This window comes from Hemiscyllium ocellatum, chromosome 10 (assembly GCF_020745735.1).
Source record: "Hemiscyllium ocellatum isolate sHemOce1 chromosome 10, sHemOce1.pat.X.cur, whole genome shotgun sequence".
Lineage (NCBI taxonomy): Eukaryota > Metazoa > Chordata > Chondrichthyes > Orectolobiformes > Hemiscylliidae > Hemiscyllium > Hemiscyllium ocellatum.
The window spans coordinates 107,456,321-107,476,783 of record NC_083410.1 but is presented as its reverse complement, the minus strand read 5'-3'; the positions used below and the strand labels follow the sequence as shown (position 1 = coordinate 107,476,783).

At 44.2% G+C, this 20,463-nt stretch overlaps 1 protein-coding gene across 1 annotated transcript in view; it reads right to left on the bottom strand.

The window, feature by feature from the left end:
- The window catches only part of sptlc3 (serine palmitoyltransferase, long chain base subunit 3), a 107,098-nt gene that overhangs the window by 71,637 nt on the left and 14,998 nt on the right, over positions 1 to 20,463 (bottom strand). Inside the window, exons 3-4 of the mRNA XM_060831168.1 lie at positions 18,215 to 18,369; positions 14,633 to 14,781 (exon numbers count right to left, since the gene is read on the bottom strand). Coding sequence (XP_060687151.1) covers positions 14,633 to 14,781; positions 18,215 to 18,369 — 304 coding nt within the window. The remainder of the gene's footprint in view (positions 1 to 14,632; positions 14,782 to 18,214; positions 18,370 to 20,463) is intronic.

Genomic DNA, 20,463 nt, shown 5'->3' with positions numbered 1-20,463 from the left:
ACGGACCGAGTCAAAATGAAATGACTCTGGTTTCATTTTAGATCAGTCATAACTTTGGGTTCAGGGTGCATTTGCATCAAAATGACAATACAACCAGCAGCGTAAAAGCTTTCTATAAAGTCTATCCAATTCCTGGAAAAGCAACAAATTTTTGGAATGCAGCCGAACTGAGCAAAATGGAAGGAAATACCCCTGGACAAGGTTCAATTAACAGCAACAACAATGACCAAAATCCATTAACATTCTTTGAAAGTCATTAACCTGACTTATCTTTAACAATGAATTATGCAATGAAAATACAATATTTAAATCAGCCAAAGAAGGTTTTTCGAATTTCCCCTCGAAGGATATTGCAATGATTGGACAAAGCCACATTAAGCTCGTTCAAACATTTTCAAACAAAATGAAACATTCTGCAATTAACAATTTGGGTTGAGAGAGAATTGTGCCTTCAAACCTTTCCATGGTGTTTTGCTGTGTAACTATCAAACATAAAAATGGATGCCGAGCTACATAAGGAGATATTAGGACAGGTGAAAAGAAGTTAAGCCAAAGTGTTAGGTTGCAACGAGAGTCTTCAAAGAAGAAGGAAAAGACTAGAGAGGCAGGGGAAGGTTTCATAAGAGAACTGCACAGCTCTAGGCCTCAGGTTCTGCTACCAATGGAAGGAAGAAGAAATTCAGGGGTCAGAAAGGCTGGAATTTGTAGATCGTAGAGATCTTAGCAGGCTGGAGAGGGGTAGACAAAGAAAGAGGGAGGGATCTGAAAGGTAGGATAAGAATATTCAATTCGATGCACTGGCTGACTTGGAGCCACTGAACATCGGTGGGCAGAGGAACAGATGAGTGAATGGAAATTTTTTTGTTTTAAAATGGATCAAGATATGAAAAACATGAGGCTGAAAACGGAGTGTATGTAAATGCCAATGATATATAGCAAGCTTCCACTTCTATCTATTAAGACAGGGGATGATGCAACATACAATGAAAGCAGTCAAGTTCAATAATTTGTGAAAATGGAAGTTGAGAAACCAACATGGCAGCTGATGGAAAAGGTGAACATTTGAAGTGGGAGCTGGAGTAGGCCATTTGGCGCCTCACATCTGGCCCGCATTCGATAAGATCGCAGCCACTGTGCTACCTCAGAGCTGAAAATGTGTTGCTGGAAAAGCACAGCAGGTCAGGCAGCATCCAAGGAGCAGGAGAATCGACGTTTCAGGCATGAGCCCTTCTTCAGGAATGATTCCTGAAGAAGGGCTCATGCCCGACATGTCGATTCTCTTGCTCCTTGGATGCTGACTGACCTGCTGCACTTCTCCAGCAACACATTTTCAGCTCTGATTGCCAGCATCTGCAGTCCTCACTTTCTCCACTGTTCTACTTCAGTCAAGGAAAAACAGCCTCTCAATATCCCACTCCTTTAACAATTTATACATTTCAATCAGATCATCTCTCACCTTTCTACAGTCCTGAGAACATTTTACTTAATTTCTTCTCAGAGGACAACCCTCGTATATCAGAAGTCAAACTAGTGAATTTGAGATGATAAACTTATGGACATAGATCTTTGTGGAATATGGAAGAGACTGGGGGACAACTGATTGTATTTTCATCGACTGTTACAATCATGAAGGGTCAAAAAGTATGGCGCTGGTCAGGCAGCATCCAAGGCCTAAGCCCTTGATCAGGAATATTGGTTGGGAGGGAGGGTCAAGGGGTTCAGAGTTAAATGGGTGGGGGGGTGGGGGACGGGGGTGGGGGTGGGGAGAGATACGATAAATGGAGAGGGTGGATGATACATAACCAATGTAAATAATTTGCTGACTACAACAGTATTGCTCATTTGAGCACAGGCCTGTGACATACAATTGCACTAGATGTGTTTTTACAATGTTTAGATTGTCTGGGATCAGCAGAGACATATGACCTCCATTATCCAAGTCCAGTACCCCAGTTATACGAAGTGTGAAGATCAAGTCCACCTGACTATCACTCCACTGGACCTACACATATTCCACAAATCATCAACCATCTGTGTTTTGGACAAAGATCCCATCTCATTAATGTCTGAATGAGACAATAACAATCATTGTCTGGCACATTCGGATACATGCACAGTGGACAGCTAATATTTACTCTCAAGAGAGATTGCCAAGTAAATAACTGGGTCAATAACCACCAGGATAAAATTTCCCTACACTTTCATTCCTTTGGATTCAGTGGAACAGAGGATGTAGGAGGAGGAGACCACTCTGCCCTTTGAACCTGCTCCACTAACTAATAAGATCATGACTGATTTGGCGGTGGTCTTAAGCCTACTTTCTTGTTAACCAGCTGCTACTCCTCCACCCACACCATTGCCCTTGACTCCTTTGACAATCAAAAATTTTCTCAAGGGGAACACGTTCACCTTTCAGACCCTTAAGATCTTGTATGTTTTAACTTGATCACCCCATGTTCTCCTAACAGGCTGTCCAACCACTTTTCACAAGATAACTTCCGCATCCCAGGAAGAGGGTCAGAGGGTCAATTTTGAGGTCCCCCCACCATCCCCATTCCTGCTGCTTCCAAGTTCCATTCACAATGCTTATAAGTTTTACTTAAGTGGGAGGGCAGGCCTGGAATGTGTTGGCTGGGTATGGCAAAGTTACTACACAGGGGTGGGTAGAAGAAACCTGTTGCTACTGGATTTAAAAACTTGCAGCCACACATGATTTTGACAGCCTGTTGATACACTGCTCCTCCTCCAGCATTTGGCAGCAAGAATGTTCAAATGAAAGGGCTGCTCACTGAGGGATTCCTTGGTTTGACTTCAAGGTTTCATTGTGGTTTTCACATCAGGCATTGACAGAAAACCAGCCATCGTGCAGCCAAGAAAGCCCAGCTATTGCTGGAGTATTTGAGGTTTCTCTTAGCCCAGAGACCTCACCTGCTTTACTTTTTAAAAAAAATCACAATTACTTTGACAATTCATAATGGTCAGCATTCATACAAACTCACTCTCTTTGCTCTCAAACATGTTTGTTTGGATGAGAAACAAATTGCCCTACTTTTAACTCAATTTTTGCCCCCTCTCCTAACGCCTTGGATATGTTGTCACCTCCAAGATCTGTTGCCATCTTTACCAGAATTCCAAGTTTGGATTCCCCTAATAAGTTTCGCACCCTGCCTAAGTTTTGAAACGGCTCATATCGAAATCAGAAATGAAATCCTGTGTGACTGTGACAAAGGAAATCTGCAGTTCTGCATCCTTCTCAACCTGTCCACAGCATTTGTTATAGTTCACATAATCGTATTCCCTGCCCCACTTTAACACCTCCCCCCACTGTCAAACGGCTGCTCTCAACTAATTCTATTCTTAATCCAGTCGTAGCCAGTGTATCACCTGTGGTGCTCTCCCTTCCTGTTCCCATCACCTTTGCGGTCACCCATGGATCTGTCCTTTCTCCACCTGTCTAATATTCCTAAATTTTCTGGCTGCGAATCAAATTAGAAATCTCCTCTGATTAATAGAAAGGAGGACCAAAAAGTTTACATTTAGATCTTGTACAACGGACTCGATCTCTCTCCCTTCCAATTGTGAGGTTGAATCACACTCATTGCAACCCTAACACCATTTTTGACCGTGAGGTAGAGTTTCTAACACTAAGATTGCCACTTCCCACTTCTGTAATGGTTCCGGCCCTGCCTCAGCTCATCTGCTGGGGAAACCCTCCAAAGATCACTGTTACCTCTATACTGACCATTCCAACATTCTCCTGACCTGACTCCCATCTTCTATCCTCAATGAGCCAGATGTCATTCAACATTCCGTTACAACTCGGGGGTGAAAGAGGGGGGGCCAGTTAGCTGGGCAACGATGCAGAGCAACACCAGCAGCATGGGATCAATTCCCACACCAGCTGAGGTTACTACAAAAGATTCTCCCTGTCAACCTCTCCCCTCACCTGAGATGTGGTGATTCAGATTAAACCACCAGCAGTCATTTGTCTTGAACGAGAGGGTAGCCCAACCCTCTGGTAAGCAGACAGTGAGGTCTGCAGATGCTGGAGATCAGAGTTGACTGCGTTGCTGGAAAAGCACAGCAGGTCAGGCAGCATCCGAGGATTCTTGATGAAGGGCTCCAGCCCGATCGCTCCTTGGATGCTGCCTGAGCTGCTGTGCTTTTCCAGCAACACATTCTCAACTATCTTTTGGAATGGCAATGGTGACATTTCCTTTCAGAGAACCTAAACTTGACAAGCAAGTGTATGTCTGGGTCTTTGCAGCCTGTCAAAATATGCTCTTCTCTAGCCTTCATTGAGCTCCTAAATAATACTTTGTAATTACAAAGCATCTTTGAAATGGGGAAGAGTCCAACTCACATTACAGGAGCATTATCAAGCAAAGATTGACACTGAACCACATACAAAGAAATTGTTATCAGGTGACAAAAACTGTCAAAGTGATAGATTTTTAAAAGTGCCTTACAAGAGGGAAGAGAAGTGGAATGGTTGAGGGAGGTCATTTTGTGACCAGGCAACTGAAGGTCCAGCTTGCAGTAAGTGATTAATTAGAAATAGGAATGGGGGGGGGGGGGGGGGGGGAAGAGAGAGGGGGGAGGGGAGAGAGAGAGAGAAAGAGAGAGGGGGAGAGGGAGGGGAGAGAGAGGGGGGGCGAGGGGGGGGGCGACGAGGGGGGGGGGGGGAGATGAGACGAGGGGGGGGAAGAGACGAGGGGGGGGGAAGAGACGAGGGGGGGGAAGAGACGAGGGGGGGGGAAGAGACGAGGGGGGGGGAAGAGACGAGGGGGGGGGAAGAGACGAGGGGGGGGGAAGAGACGAGGGGGGGGAAGAGACGAGGGGGGGGAAGAGACGAGGGGGGGGAAAGAGACGAGGGGGGGGAAAGAGACGAGGGGGGGGAAAGAGACGAGGGGGGGGAAAGAGACGAGGGGGGGGAAAGAGACGAGGGGGGGGAAAGAGACGAGGGGGGGGAAAGAGACGAGGGGGGGGAAAGAGACGGGGGGGGGAAGAGAGACACGGGGGGGGGAAGAGAGACACGAGGGGGGGGAGACACGAGGGGGGGGAGACACGAGGGGGGGGAGACACGAGGGGGGGGGAGACACGAGGGGGGGGAGAGACGGGGGGGGGGAGACAGGGGGGGGAGAACGAGGGGGGGGAGGAGACGGGGGGGGGGAGGAGACCAGGGGGGGGAGGAGACCAGGGGGGGGAGGAGACGAGGGGGGGGGAGGAGACGAGAGGGGGAGGAGGAGACGGGGGGGGGAGGAGACCAGGGGGGGGGGAGGAGGAGACGAGAGGGGGGGGAGGAGACGAGAGGGGGGGGAGGAGACGAGAGGGGGAGGGGAGGGGGGAGGAGACGGGGGAGGAGGAGACGGGGGGGGGGAGGAGACGAGAGGGGGGGGAGGAGACGAGAGGGGGGGGAGGAGACGAGAGGGGGGGGAGGAGACGGGGGGGGGGAGGAGACCAGGGGGGGGAGGAGACGAGAGGGGGGGGGAGGAGACGAGAGGGGGGGGGAGGAGAGAGGGGGGGGGAGGAGACGAGAGGGGGGGGGAGGAGACGAGAGGGGGGGGGGACGAGAGGGGGGGGGAGGAGACGAGAGGGGGGGGGAGGAGACGAGAGGGGGGGGGAGGAGACGAGAGGGGGGGGGAGGAGACGAGAGGGGGGGGGAGGAGACGAGAGGGGGGGGGAGGAGACGAGAGGGGGGGGAGGAGACGAGAGGGGGGGGGAGGAGACGAGAGGGGGGGGGAGGAGACGAGGGGGGGGGAGGAGACGAGGGGGGGGGAGGAGACGAGGGGGGGGGAGGAGACGAGAGGGGGGGGAGGAGACGAGAGGGGGGGGAGGAGACGAGAGGGGGGGGGAGGAGACGAGAGGGGGGGGGGGGAGACGAGAGGGGGGGGGGAGGAGACGACGAGGGGGGGGGAGGAGACGACGAGGGGGGGGGGGAGACGACGAGGGGGGGGGAGGAGAAGACGAGGGGGGGAGAAGAGAGAGAGGGGGGAAGAGAGAGGAGAGAGAAGCATTGGAATGTTACAATTGAGGGCTGCAAGACCAGGAGCAGGTGTAGTCAGTGAGGATAGGGGTGGTGGTTGAACAAGTGTTGGCATGAATTGGTGCACAGCTAATAGAGCTTTGGATTAGCTCCAATTACAAAGAATGCATGAGGCCAGCCACAACTGGGCTGGAATAGTCAAACCTGAAGGTCACCAAAGCAGGGATAAGGGTTTCAGCAGCAGATAAGCCAAAAAGGGGTGGGGGTAAGGGGCCCTGGTGATGGTGCAGTTATGTTAGAGCTTCAGTCCTACTTGCTGTATGGCATCCTTCAAATTGGGATTGGAGACTGAGACACTGAAGTAAAATCCTCAAGAACAAAATTCATCCACAGCAAGAAAACATTACTCCTGAGATGGAACAGCACATCGGTGAAATTGTGTATGAAATAATCTTGCCGAATCCTGTTTTACAAGAGCCCACATTAATTCTATTGGATCAAACTTTGTAATCAAAAGCTCATTTCCTGGTTAGGACTAATGTAAATGACAGTCATGATCTGTTTGTGTCAAAGGCACATGACAGTAAAAAAAAAGCAACCCAAAAATACGCAATTCAAACCACTGCATAAACTAGAGGCTGCCAAACAGTGCAGCTGATTAGGAAACTCACTCTTTAAAGCTGATGCATCACTTGTGGTCTCGTCACTAAGCTGTTTTCAGACAGCCGCCTTGGGTGGCTGGCATGAAATGAGTTGAGTTTCGGGATTCTGTAGCTGGGGCAGGTATTTAGGAGGAATCCAGTCTTTCTGACTCCCTGCCTATTTGAGTGAGCTTACTGTGCAAGATTCAAGAGCCTAGCCACCAGGCTGCACTTGGGCCGATACTTCATATCAGCACTGCAATGAGAGAAACACATTTAGCTTTGATTTACATAAATGCCTTAGTACAGTTAGGTAGCCCACAGTCGTGTCAGTAGCAACAGGCAACAAGAGGCTAACTTCCTCTAGTAGAGGAGCACATTGGCCGTAATCTTAAAGTGGGAGCTGGGCCATTCAGGAATAAGATCTGGAGGAACTGCCTTCCCACCGTCACAGAGTGGAATTGGAAATTATCCTTCCCTCTGGATATAGAACATAGAACATTACAGCGCAGTACAGGCCCTTCGGCCCTTGATGTTGCGCCATCCTATCATACTAATCTGAAGCCCATCCCACCTACACCATTCCATGTACGTCCATATGCCTGTCCAATGATGACTTAAATGCACTTAAACTTGGCGAATCTACTACTGTGGAAAGGCTGTGGAAAACATTGATGTGGATATGGCAGAGAGGGGTTTTGTTCTTTGAAATTTGTAAGGCTGAGATTGTTGATTCTTGTTGGGTAAGATTATCAAGGGAGATGGAGCAAAGTCAGGTATATGGAGTTGAGGTACAGATCAGCATGGTCTGAATGACTGATAGTAAAGTTCATTAAAACTCCTGCATGCTCCTTTAACTTGCCCAAAGTCATGACTCAACAGGAGCCTCTACTTCATTACCACTCTCCAGCATTAGCCTCATATTCCTCATGCCCAAAAATCAGTCTTGAATACAAGTGACAACTCAGCAAATGACACGGTCAAGAATTCCAAAGTTTCACAATCCTCTGAATGAAACAATTTCTCATCTCAGTCCAAAATGGTCTGTTGTGGTTCTGCTCGCCGAGCTGGAAGTTTTTGCTGCAAACGTTTCATTCCCTGGCTAGGGAACATCATCAGTGCTGTTGGAGCCTCGTGTGAAGCTACCCTGGTCTACCCTGTACCTCAAGACAGTTCCCCTTACTTCTAGACTCTCCAGCCAGGGGACAACCACCTCTCCGTTTCTGGCCCCAGAGTTTTATCTATTTCAATGGGATCAACTCACTAACTGCAAATAATGTCAGGCCAATCTAATCAATTGCCCATCATTGTACAACTTAATCATTCCATGAAAATAAAAGCAAAGTATAGCAAATGCTGTAAATATGAAATAAACACAAAGCGCTGGAGAGACTCAGCAGGTTTGGTAAAGATTACTGGAGAAAGAGAAGAGAACCGACGTTGAGTCTAACATGATTCTGCTTTGGATGTGAAGTAGCAGTTCTTGAAGGACAGGCATGTTGGGAACAAAACAATAATTCGGTTTCTCTTTCCACATACACTACTTCGATTTCTCATTACATGAATCATAACCAAGCCACCAGCATGGTAATTTTCAAAGTCCCCAAACACATGTAGAGAAGGAAAGAAGCTGAGGCCAAATCTGAAGTTCCATTTACCAAAAGTCTGAATAAATCTCAATGTTTTTCTACGAAAACTTGTGTTTATACATCTTTAATAGAAATGCCCTAAGATACTTCATAGAAACATTATAACATTAAATATGACACCAAGTGAAATAAAGAGATATTGGGTCAGATGACCAAAGGTTTGGTCAATGAGGTACGCTTTAAACAGTGCCTTAAAGGATGAAAGTGATGAAGCTGGTAGAGAGGAGTAGGGTGGAAATTCTAGATCTTGGGAGCTAGAGAACTGAACGCTCTGCTGTCAATGATGGCGTGATAAAAATCACAAGTGTATAAGAGACTGGAATTAGAAGAATCCAGAGATCTTAGAAGCGATGAGACTTGGAGGGGATCACAGAAATAGACGGAGAGAGCAAGGCCACGGTAGATTTCAAAGCAAGGTGAACTTTAAAATCAAGTCATCGCTTGACTGGGAGCCAATGTAGGTCAGTGAGTTTCAGGAGTGATTGGGGAACAGGATTTGGTGCTATGCACTGCATGGTCATCAGCATTTTGAATAACCTCACATGTATGAAGAGAAGATGTGGAAGACCAACCAGGAGTGCGTTGAAATTATTGAGTCTAGAGGTAATGAAAGCACAAACTGAGCAGCTACCTAATAGCCCAGGAACTGCACCAACAAGGCACAAAGTCAAACCAAGTATGGTAAAATGGCATCCAATTGTTTCCAGACATTCTTTCCAGAGGCTTTTTAAAAATCATTTCCACTATGTGGGCTTTACTGACTGGGCCTATTTGTTCTGGAGAAGGTGGCTGTGAGCTTCTTTTTTGAACCATTTCAGTTTATTTGGTGCAGGTAGCCCTTCAATACTGTTAAGGATAAGTGGATGATGGTAATTTTAAGACCCTCATATTATCACCTTCAGATAGGAGTACCATCGTCAAGATTAGAAAGTGACTACCATAACCTGATTGTTCGAGTTGTGGGAAAGAGGTTGGGGGAAGGGAGACTATTAGAAACTGAAAAATAAAACTAAAAAGCAGTGAGGATTGGGACAAACACTGCAGCTTGTGCCGTCATTAGTTCCTAATAATGAAAACTCCATAGTTTGGGAAAGACCAATGAAATTGCACTTGTATATTTCCAGTATCAATGTCTCGACAGCTGGAGTTGGGATTTTGAAAGTCAATGAAGTTGATCTAAATCTTGTTGTGCAAGATTCAAAACACCAGGGCACACAAGTTAAAAATTAGAACTTCAACAGTCAAATAGGAAATGAGCTGGAACCACTTTTTTACAGAAAGTGTGTTGGACTTTTGGAATAAATTACTGAGGGAGACTACTGAGGTGCATAACCCCTTAAAGGGGTCTGAGTATAATTTAACTTTGCAAATATATAAATGCTTTGGGGAGGCCATATCCAAAGGAATGGAATAGTGGCGTTAAAGCATGCAACAAACTTTCACTAGATTGATTGTGGGATTCAAACGTTGCCCAACGAGGAGCGCTTCAGTGGGATTTACCTACATTCTCAGGCGTTCCGAAGAAAGTAGAATGCTTCTTCTGAATCATAGAATCTGCGAGGCCATTGCACCCTGTTAGGTAGGTGTGTCTGTGTGCGCGTCTCAGGATAAATGGTCAGCCATTTCAGACTGAGATTAGGAGAAATAACTTCGCTCACAGGGTTGTGGCATGCGGATGCTCAAATATAGCCAAGACTTAGGTAGACAAGCTCTTGGGAATGGAGAGAACAAAGTGGCGTGGAAATAGGATAGTCAAGTAGTGTTGAACAGGATGATCCATGATCTTCTCATGGTGGAGCAGGCTTGAGGCCTGCCTCTGTTCCTATTTCTTCTGTTCTTTGTAAGGTGCATCGAGCCTAACTTGCCATTCAACATCATCACAACCAATACTTTACCCAAACTCCATTCTAAGACATTGCCTTGACCCCAAATTAGGAACATTCAGAGGATTACTAGACATGTTTGTAAAGAAGCTGGTATGGAAGTGTGTGTGTGTTCAGGTACCGGGGGCAGGGGAAGAGGAGGAAAGAGGTGAAACAGGCCCTGGCTGGTTCACCTTCAGATCATAAACCCGTTTTTTTGTTCTGCTGTAAGATTTGTCACTGATGATAAGCCTCTGACATACAATGTGTCAAATTTTTAAAAATGGATATAATCGGACACCAAGTTGTCAGTTTTTAACTCAACTTTCCTCATTGGTGGAGAAACAGACTAAATCCAGGTTGTTGTGTTTTACTAAAGATGTTTTTGAGCTGGTTCCAACAGGCAACAAAAAGGCAGAGTTCACATCTATTGGTACAAAGCTGCCCTTCATGCAGAAAGTTATGGGTGCTAGTTCAATTATAGTTATATTTCTTTGGCTAGAGAAAGATAGAAAAGAATAGGGAGACATGATATCAGTTCCAGAGTTAAGATTCCAATTAGCCACAATGTCACTGGAGGATGGAACAGAATCCTAGGGCCAAATGGCACTGCCTTGCAATGTCCTACATGGATGGCATCATGTGTGAATATGGGGCCATGATCAGATGGGAAGGGTGGAGAGATGATAGCATGACACAAGTCTGGATTTAGTTACAAGGCTCGGTTTGTTAGGTAAGAATCCAGTTTGTTCTGCTTGGTTGAAAGATTTAGGGAAGTGGTGTGCAAGATTATGTCAAGTTTAGATAAGGTGGTGCGAATGATTTCAAAAGGAACTTGAGAGGGAACTTGATCATGACAGGGAAATAAACTTGTGAGGATAGAGTGGTTGGAATGGGACTGAGTAGTTTGCTCTACAGAAAGCCAGCATTTACTCAATAGGTTGAATGGCCTCCTCTCACATCATAATGGTACCATGACTTGAAGAAAGCTCTCATTCTGAGGCTTGGAAAGAATGCTCCTACTCCATATAATGAAAATACTGACCCTGTGACTGGGTGACACATATTAAACAGGGAAAAGCAAACAGAGCACCCTAGCTCCTCTCGTGCCACCACTGGTACCCAAAGTGAGAAACCAGGTCAGCTATTCACAAGCAAATGAACAAGTGAAAAAAAAATCAAAAATCACATGAGAATGAATGGCAAGAGACCTTGAAAGCCAACCATTACCAAATATTCAGTAGGATACCTTCTGTGATTTACTGCACAGGATGACATCAAGGTATACATTTTAACAACACAAAATAATGTGTCTGGACTTCATTTCATAGAATATACAACACAGCCCAGATTATTACAGCTATTGAAACTTCACTTGAATTTCCTCCCATCCTTCATCTAATAGTAGAATCCTCTTTTCCCTACCCTCTCTTATGTTTATCTATTGTCGCCTTAAACGCATCTGCACTACCAGCATCAGCCAGTACTGTGGTGGTGATTTCCATGTTCTCAATGCTTTTTGGCAAGGAAAATGTAATGTTGGCTTTGATTTCAAAAAGAATGGAGAATAAAAATAATGAAGTTTTGCTAAAACTATACAAGGCATTTATTAGATCCCAGCTGGAATACATGAACAGTTTTCATTTTCTTCAGAGATATTCTGGCTTTGGAGACAGTCCAAAGAAGGTTCATTAGGTTGATTCTGTGCAAAGAGGGACTGTTTACTCATTGAAGCTTTGAAGAATAAGAGACAACCTTATTGCAATATACAATTTTTTTTAAAGGAGTCTGACAGGTTAGATGCAGAAAGCTTATTATGGGAGAGGTTAGGATTATAGAACAAATGGGGGGGGGGGGGGCCCATATTCTGTAATTAAGTCAGAGATGAAGAGGAATTTCTTCTCTCAAAGTAGAACTCTTTACAACAAAGAGTTGTCAAGGTTGGGTTGTTAAGCACATTCAAGGCTGAGATCAACAGTTTTTAATCAGTAAGGGAATCAAATGTTATAGGGAAAAGACAGGTATGTGGAGTTGAGGATTTACAGATCAGCCATTATTCCACTGAATAATGGGCAGACTCAGGCTGAATGGTTCTGCATTTTATGTTCTTTGGGTTAAGTTTTTTCTGATTTTCCCAATTGACTGCGAGGTAATTATCTTACATTGATGGCTTCTGGTCTTGTTCTCTATTGGGCTTATCCAGGACTGATTTTTGGATTTCTGGACATTTGCTGAGAATCAAGGAATATTAGACAGAAGTGGTGATGCAGTGGTACTGTCAATACTAACCGTTTGTGATTTGGAGATGCCGGTGTTGGACTGGGGTGTACAAAGTTAAAAATCACATAACACCAGGTTATAATCCAACAGGTTTAATTGGAAGCACACTAGCTTTCGGAGCATCGCTCCTTTATCAGGTGGCAGTGGAGGGATTGAGCCCTCTACTACCACCTGATGAAGGAGTGATGCTCTGAAAGCTAGTGTGCTTCCAATTAAATCTGTTGGACTATAACCTGGTGTTGTGATTTTTAACTTTTTGTGATTCATGTATGAGAATACCCAGATCCTTTGGCTTCTCAGATGCACGAATCACCAAAAGATTAGTATGCTGGGATCAGTAGCAATTATGAAAACTAGTAGAATGGTATCATTTATCACAAGGGGGATTGAATACAAAAGGAGGTTATGCTTCAGTTAAATAAGGTGAGATCACATCTAGAGTACTTTAAACAGCACTGGTCTCCTTAATCAAAGAGGAAGGAAAGCGTGTTGGAGACAATTCAGAGAAATTTTACTACTCTCATGCTTGGAATGCTCAGATTGTCTTATGAGGAAAGGACAGACAGGTTAGGGTCTTATCCACTGACGTTTCAAAGAACAGCTAGTGATTTGATTGAACTTATAAAGTCCTATGGGCTTTTGAAAAGGCAGATATGGAGAGGACATTTCCTTTTGAGAGAATCTAAAACCAGGGCCCACTGTTTAAAAATCAACATGCCCATTTAAAACAGACATGATGCAATTTATTTTCTCTCAAAGGGTCATGAGTCTTTGGAATACTCTTCCTGAAAAGATGATGAAAGCAGAGTCCCTGATATTTTTTATAAGCAGAGGTGGACAGACTCTTGATTAGCAAGGGGGTGAGAGTTTATCATGGCTAGGCAGGAACGTGGATGTGATGTTGCAACTAGACCAGTTATGATTTTACTGAATGGTGGTGCCGGCTTGAGGGACTGATGATCTACTCCTCCTCCTCCTCGTATGTATGTTCACAGCTATCTTACTGAATGGCTGAGCAGAGGCAAATAATTCTCTGTACTTACTTTGGACTTACTCATAGTATTTACCAGTCTATCAAATTGACTGAAAGTGATAATTATCTGATAATCTGCTTATCACAAAGCCAACTCTGCATGTGTAGGCTCCTGCATTTCATATCTTACTAAACTGACCACTTTTCAAAAGGGCTAACACCACAGGCTAGGTGGAGCATGTCTGTACATGCTCAATATCAGAGTATGGTTTTTTAAATCACATTCTGCAGTAACACATCTTGTGCAGTGAATTACTGTAAATAAGAGTCAAAGATATGAAAGCACTTTTGGGGAGATCCCAATGGGAACAGCCTTCAAAAGTACTTGGATGTATCTGGAAGTTTGTACAGATCTTTTACTTGCACTTTAATAGACCCGTCGTGCTTCACTGTAATTTGTCCAACTCTGAATGTTGGTAAAATATTTATTTCAGTCCTAGCATGTATATAGGAGAAAGTGAGAACTGCAGACCAGAGTAGAAAAGTGTAGCACTGGAAAAGCACAGATCAGGCAGCATCTGAGGAGCGGGAGAATCGATGTTTTGGGCATAAGCCCATCCTGACGAAGGGCTTATGGCCAAAATGTTGATTCTCCTGTTCCATGGATGCTGCCTGACCTGCTGTGCTTTCCAGCATCATACATTTTGACCCCAGCATGTATATACATCCAACCTCATGACTCCTTTAATTTTCTGGCAGAAGACTGTTCAACTTTCAGACATATTGGCTTCAAGATACAGCAAAGACAAGTCATGGTTCACAAAAGGCATGTGCAAATGGATCACAACGACCATTTATAATGGACGCGCCCCATCTGCTGCAAACATTCCACTTCAGAAGTACTTTCCTGGCTGTTAAGTGCCCTGAGGTTATGAACTGTGTTGTAAAACTTCAAGCCTTTAGTTTACAGTTTACAGCCAGCCAAAGGAATCTGACTTGTAAAAAAAACAAAAAAATAAACTGAGAATGGATGTGTGATTGAGGATAATGTCTATTTTCTTTAACTGCCTGAACTTAAGAGGGGGAAGCAAAGCGAAGACCCGTGACCAACAAATGTCACGCATATCTTTTAATGAACAAACGTGCGGTTAATGTGTGTTTGTTTAATTTGGGCTCCTTATCCATTATAACACTGCAGCCAAGGTCAATATTTGCTTACCCACTCACAGCCTGTTACATACCCATTTCCTGTCTTGTGCTGCACACTCCTGCACCGTACGTCATTGTCACTTCTGCCACAGAGCTCAAGGACTCTCCTTTGTTTTCAGCAAAGCCGAGGTAGTTGTAGGAGCCCATGTTAATCACATCCTTAATTATTCGTCCTGTGTACCTGCAATGAAAACAGTGGCTGATTTTAAATCTGTAGCATAAGCATTGCAGAGCTAAGGTTCACAGGAAATACAGCTTTATTAGAATTTTGTACCCACCTGATAAACAGACATTGACATTCACAAGTGTTACCCAGAGAATTCAGATTAAATACACAGACTGAACACCTGAAACATAACTGTGGCTAACAAAGTGAGCATGATGATCCCCCTTTTGCAGGGCTCTGGACCCCAAATAGGAGCACAAGCTGAAATTCTGGGGTCATGTACTCTGAGGCAGCAATGGCTGCTGTCGAGCTACAGCACCACCTCTTCATTCTCTATGTCTTCTTCCCACCTGGCTCTCAGTCCTTACAGAAACATGCAGGATTACAGGGAAAAGATGTGTGACTGATACTGTGAATGACAGAATTTCAGAGAACCAAACGGCCTCCTTTGACATTGTAACAATTCTACACTCTCACCTAAGGAATTGTGACAGTTTCCAAGCTTCAACGTTGGTCATGGCAGGAAGATGTTTGGGAAGCACTACCCTGCTGAAAACTTGGGGCTCAGTAGGAAACATACTTGCCTCTGAATCAGAAGGCCAGAAGTCCCACCTCAGGCACTTGTGCATAGATTTCAGGCCAATACCCTCAGCAGCATTGAAGGAGGGCTGTACTCTCCGAAATGCACGTAACGTAAGATGATGCAGGATAGGACGATGCTTATGCGGACATAAATCACCAGGATAACCAAATGGATTGATTGGTTTATGCTGTATTGGAAATTGGGTGCATTTTATCAGTCACACAGACCAGGGGCCACTTCCAGTCTTTGCTGAGTCAATGGATTTCAGTTGAGTGTAAGGTTGTGCTTGAGCTAGAATGAGAGGGATATATTAACCAGTTTTCTGTAGAAATTCTGTTCATAGAATTCTGGGAACGTTCCTGGCACTGGTATCGAGAATAGCTGTTATTCCTACCATAGTCCAATAGTCTCAAAGTCACTCACATCTGGGTCTAATTAAAGATTGCAATCCCAAGTAAGTCTGTCACTAGGACTGAACTGCTGACTAATCCAACCCTGATTAGGGGTGCCAGCAGCAGGGCAAGTGGAGCTAAGACCAGGACACACATGCAGTCCTGCCCAATGTTACGTTGGGACTAGAGTCCAGGATTACTCCTCTAGTTACTTGGATCCATTGATTCCAGGAAACCTTCCAAATGGGCAGTAGGGAGAACACAGGTGACATAAGGCTGCAAACCTTGGTGGGGGCAGTTGGCAATGTTCCCTCAGCGCAGAGAAATGGGAGGGCTGATGTTGGGATTATTGTTCAAAACCCAACGTTAATCTACACACCACTGATCAAGTACATGACAGGTTGTTGGCATCAGAAAAGGAACAGTTATTTTTCAGAAAAGGTCTATGGAGAGGATATCTACTATACAAATTGAACCAATGTTTTTACTAAATTCACTTTAATTTCAGAAATTTTCATCTTCACTATTTCTTCATCATGCTTGCTTTTTTTCTCCCCCTACCTGTTTTTGTTTTCCCACTAAGAACCATATCTCCACAAACTCTTTCTTCTCAGAGAACATACAGAACCATTTGGCCCCAATTAGTCTGTGCTGACACAAGTGAGTCTCCTCTCAATTCAAAATCAAAATGTTGGAATGCTCTTTTGGTTCCATTTGCAAACTCCCTATCCACTGAGACTATACCTTGTTTCGACACCAAAGCTTTGGAGACATTTGGCCTAGCCTTTGCCTTGCTGGTTTTTAAGGCTCTCTCTATGGGACATGGTCACCTGCCCATGGATGCTTTGCTATGCCTAGGCCATGAACCCAACAGCGATATCTCCACTGCCAAGTTGTGGCCTTTTCAAGCCCAGTCCTATCAACATAATGCTGCAGAACAACCTGGACCAACATTTGACACATCAAGACCTTTAATATATCTTTCCACTGTTTCTTGATCAAGGTCTATGAATTGGGTCAGCTCAGGTGAAGTAATATACAAATAAATACCCAAAATAATAACATTTTTATGAAGTACTTTAAAAATGCAGACTTTCAAATTTATATATTACACTGATCTGCAAAACTCTAATAATTACATGCTGAATATTACTGCTATTCTGTATTGGCGTCTTGTTTTGATGACATTGGGCAGCATGGTGGCTCAGTATTTAGCACTGCTGCACCTCAGTGACAGGGATCGGAGTTTGATTCTAACTTTGGGTGAATGTCTGTGTACAGTTTGCATGTTCTCCCAGTGCCTACAAGGGTTTTCTCTGGGTGCTCCAGTTTCCTCCTATAGTTCAAAAATGTGCAGGGTTAGGTGGATGGGGCATGCTAAATTGTTTCGTAGCATCCAGGGATGTGCAGGCTAGTTGGATTAGTCAGGGTAAATGTGAGGTTATGGGGATAGGTCTGGATAGGATGCTCTTTGTAGGGTTGTGTGGACTCAATCATCCGATAGGCCTCTTTCCACACTGTAGGGATTCTATGATTCTAGAGGTCATGGTAATTTTCAAATGATAAAATAGGGTATACTGGACAATGGTTTGGGAAGTGCTGCTCCAGGGATTTTTGAGTGCATGAGCATCACAGGTTAAACATTTTCCTTTAATAAAACAGTCCTTTGAGGTATCTCACACTTATGAAACAATTTACATTTTTGCCAATCTAAAATAATAATAAGAGCAACACATCCCTCATAAACACAATCATCCCCTTCTAAAAGAAATGGTCAGACAGGAATCTTTGTGAAGATTTATCCAGTGAAATTTTCTAACATTCACAAATGATCTGTTCTGGCATTGTTATTTGGGGAATGTGTATTGATTTGAACATTAGAGAGAACTGCTGTTTTTCTAAATGCTCACAATGGAATCATTCATATCCAATGAAGGTATTAGACGGGACCTTGGATTTGGCTTTACATCATGAAAGAGCACCTCTGCCAGTGCAGTACTCCCTCAGTGCCAAACTGCAGTGCCAGCTTCAATTTTTGCACTAAAGACTCTGCAGTGGGATTTATTTCAGGACTAGTGAGCCAAAGGCCTAGACTAATGCTCTGGGGGCACAGGTTCAAATCCCACCTCAGCAGCTGAGGGAATTTAGATTCAATGTGTACATTTGGAACTGAAATCCATCTACTACTATGAAGGTCTTTAGGGAAGGGAATTTGTTTACCTCGTCAATCTACATGTAATTCCACATCCATAGCTTGATGCTTAATTGTCTTCTGAAATGACCGGGACAGCTACTCTGTTCAGGGGCATATATGGATGGCCAATAAATACTGGCATTGTCAGCAACACACGCATCCCAAAATGTGAGTGAAGGAAACAAAATTTGACTTAACAACACCTGACTCAGAGCTGAGAAAGTTGCAATCTTTGGTTGCATAACATTTGGAAGACTGAGTCCAGTTTCCCCATTATACCTGAAAGTCCAATTGTAGTCATCAGAGACCCGCTCCACTAAGTCAAAAGTAGGTCCGGGCACACTGCAGATTGGGCGGTTCCAGTTGTCACGAACCCTCATGTACAGATTTCGTTTGTAGAAATGTTCAAAGTCTTGGTAAAGTGGCACAAAATCCTGCATTGTGAAATATCAAATGGTAAAATTTGCAACATTAGGTAATTAGAACATAGAACAGTACAGCACAGTACAGGCCCTTCGGCCCTCGATGTTGTGCCGGCCTTTTATCCTACTCTAACCTACACACCATTCATTTTACTATCGTCGATGTGCCTACCCAAGAGTTGCTTAAATGTCCCTAATGTATCTGACTCTACTACCACTGCTAACAGTGCATTCCACACACCCACCACTCTCAGTGGAAAGAACCGCCCTCCGACATCTCCCCTAAACCTTCGTCCAATCACCTTAAAATTATTCTCCCTCGTGATAGCCATTTCGGTCCTGGCAAAAAAAAGTCTCTATTTACTCTATCTATGCCGCTGATCATCTTGTACACCTCTAACAAGCCACCTCTCATCTTTCTTCGCTCCAATGAGAAAAATCCTAGCTCCCTCAATCTTTCTTCATAAGACATGCTCTCCAGTCCAAACAGCATCTTGGATGCAGTTGATGAAAAACCATACGCCTCTTTCCCCATTAGAGAGAGAAAATTAGTTCTATATAACTTGAGTGCCATACATGAGTGGGAAGGTAGGATACTATCAGCTACTACAGCAAGAATGGGCATTAAACAGGCACCACTGGCACCATCCTGCATCACTTCATTCGCTAACTAGTCAGATGACCAAAACTTTGAGAGTCAAGTTGTAATGTGCAATTAAACAAAAAAAAAGAGGGGGATAGGGTTAGAGTTCAGGAGAAAATTCCACAGCTTGTAGCCAAAAGCAGTCAACAATGGAGCAGTAAAATCCAGGGACATTGGAGAACAGCAGAGATCTTGGAGGCTTTAGGGATTAAAAGAGACTACACAGAGAGAGGGAGGGGCAAGATCATAAAGGCATTTGAAAGAAGGATGAGAATGTTAAAACGGCGGCATTCCTGGACTTTCACCAGATGCAATCTGCGAAGGACAAGTGCGATGGGTGAATGAATGCTGCTGTGAACACAGCACAACCAGCAGAGTTTGGATGAGTTCAAGATACAGAGGATGGAATGTGGGAGTGCCGGAATAGCAAAGTCTGGAGGTAAACAAAGTAAGGATGATGATTTCAGAGCAGATATGCCAAGGATTTGAGGGTGGGGGATTGGAGAGAAAGAGTAGTGAGAGGCCTTGGTGATGGTGCACGTGTGGCAGGATTTGACAAACTATGCAACAAATTACAAAACTACTTGCTGTATGGATTTACTCAAATTGTGAATGGACCCGAAGACAATGAAGCAAAATCCTCGAATAAAAACCACCCATCAGCAAGAAAATCCAACTCCCAGGAGATGAAACTATGAATTGGTGATAATCATCATGATATAATCTTGCTTAATTTTGTTCCTACAAAGGGCCTAAATTAAATTCTATTGAATTAAATTTATTAATCAAAAGATCACTTCCTGCTTAGGACTGAAGTGAATGCCATTCAGAGTCTGCTTGTTACAACGAGCAGCAAAACGTAGCAACCCTGGAATATGCAATTCAAACCATTGCATGAGCTGGGGGGAGAAATGTTTAAAAGGCCTACATTAGAGGAGGGTTGACATTCCAGAGGATTTCAGGGCCAAGTACAGAATTCCTGGAAGATTGCAGAGTTTTGGGGAGGGCAGGTTACAGAGATAGAGATGAGACAAAATAATTCTGCATTGAAATGTTTTTAAGAGATTATGTTCTAAAGCTTCAGCAACGAGCAGCTCAGTAAACACCAGTGTGTAATCAAGCCAAGTAAAATTGGGTTGGAACATAAAGAGAGGGGTTTCAATTCAAGATTCTGATGTTTCTCAATTAGTGCCTTGTTACAGTTTGATGCAACAGGAAAATCTCATCTGAGTCACCCTGAAACGAAAGCTTTATCTCAAGTATTATTAAAATGATATTTCAGTAATACTTTCTAACTTCCAGTCTACAAACATGTTGAACTGAATGATGTCTTCTGGGAACTCTACAGCAAATATTTTAAACCTTTCACTTGCCTTCTACACACTGGGTGAAATTTTGCCCTCTCTGAAGTGTAGTAAACAGGGAAATAATTGATGAATCGGCCCTGTAAAGATGTCTCTGCA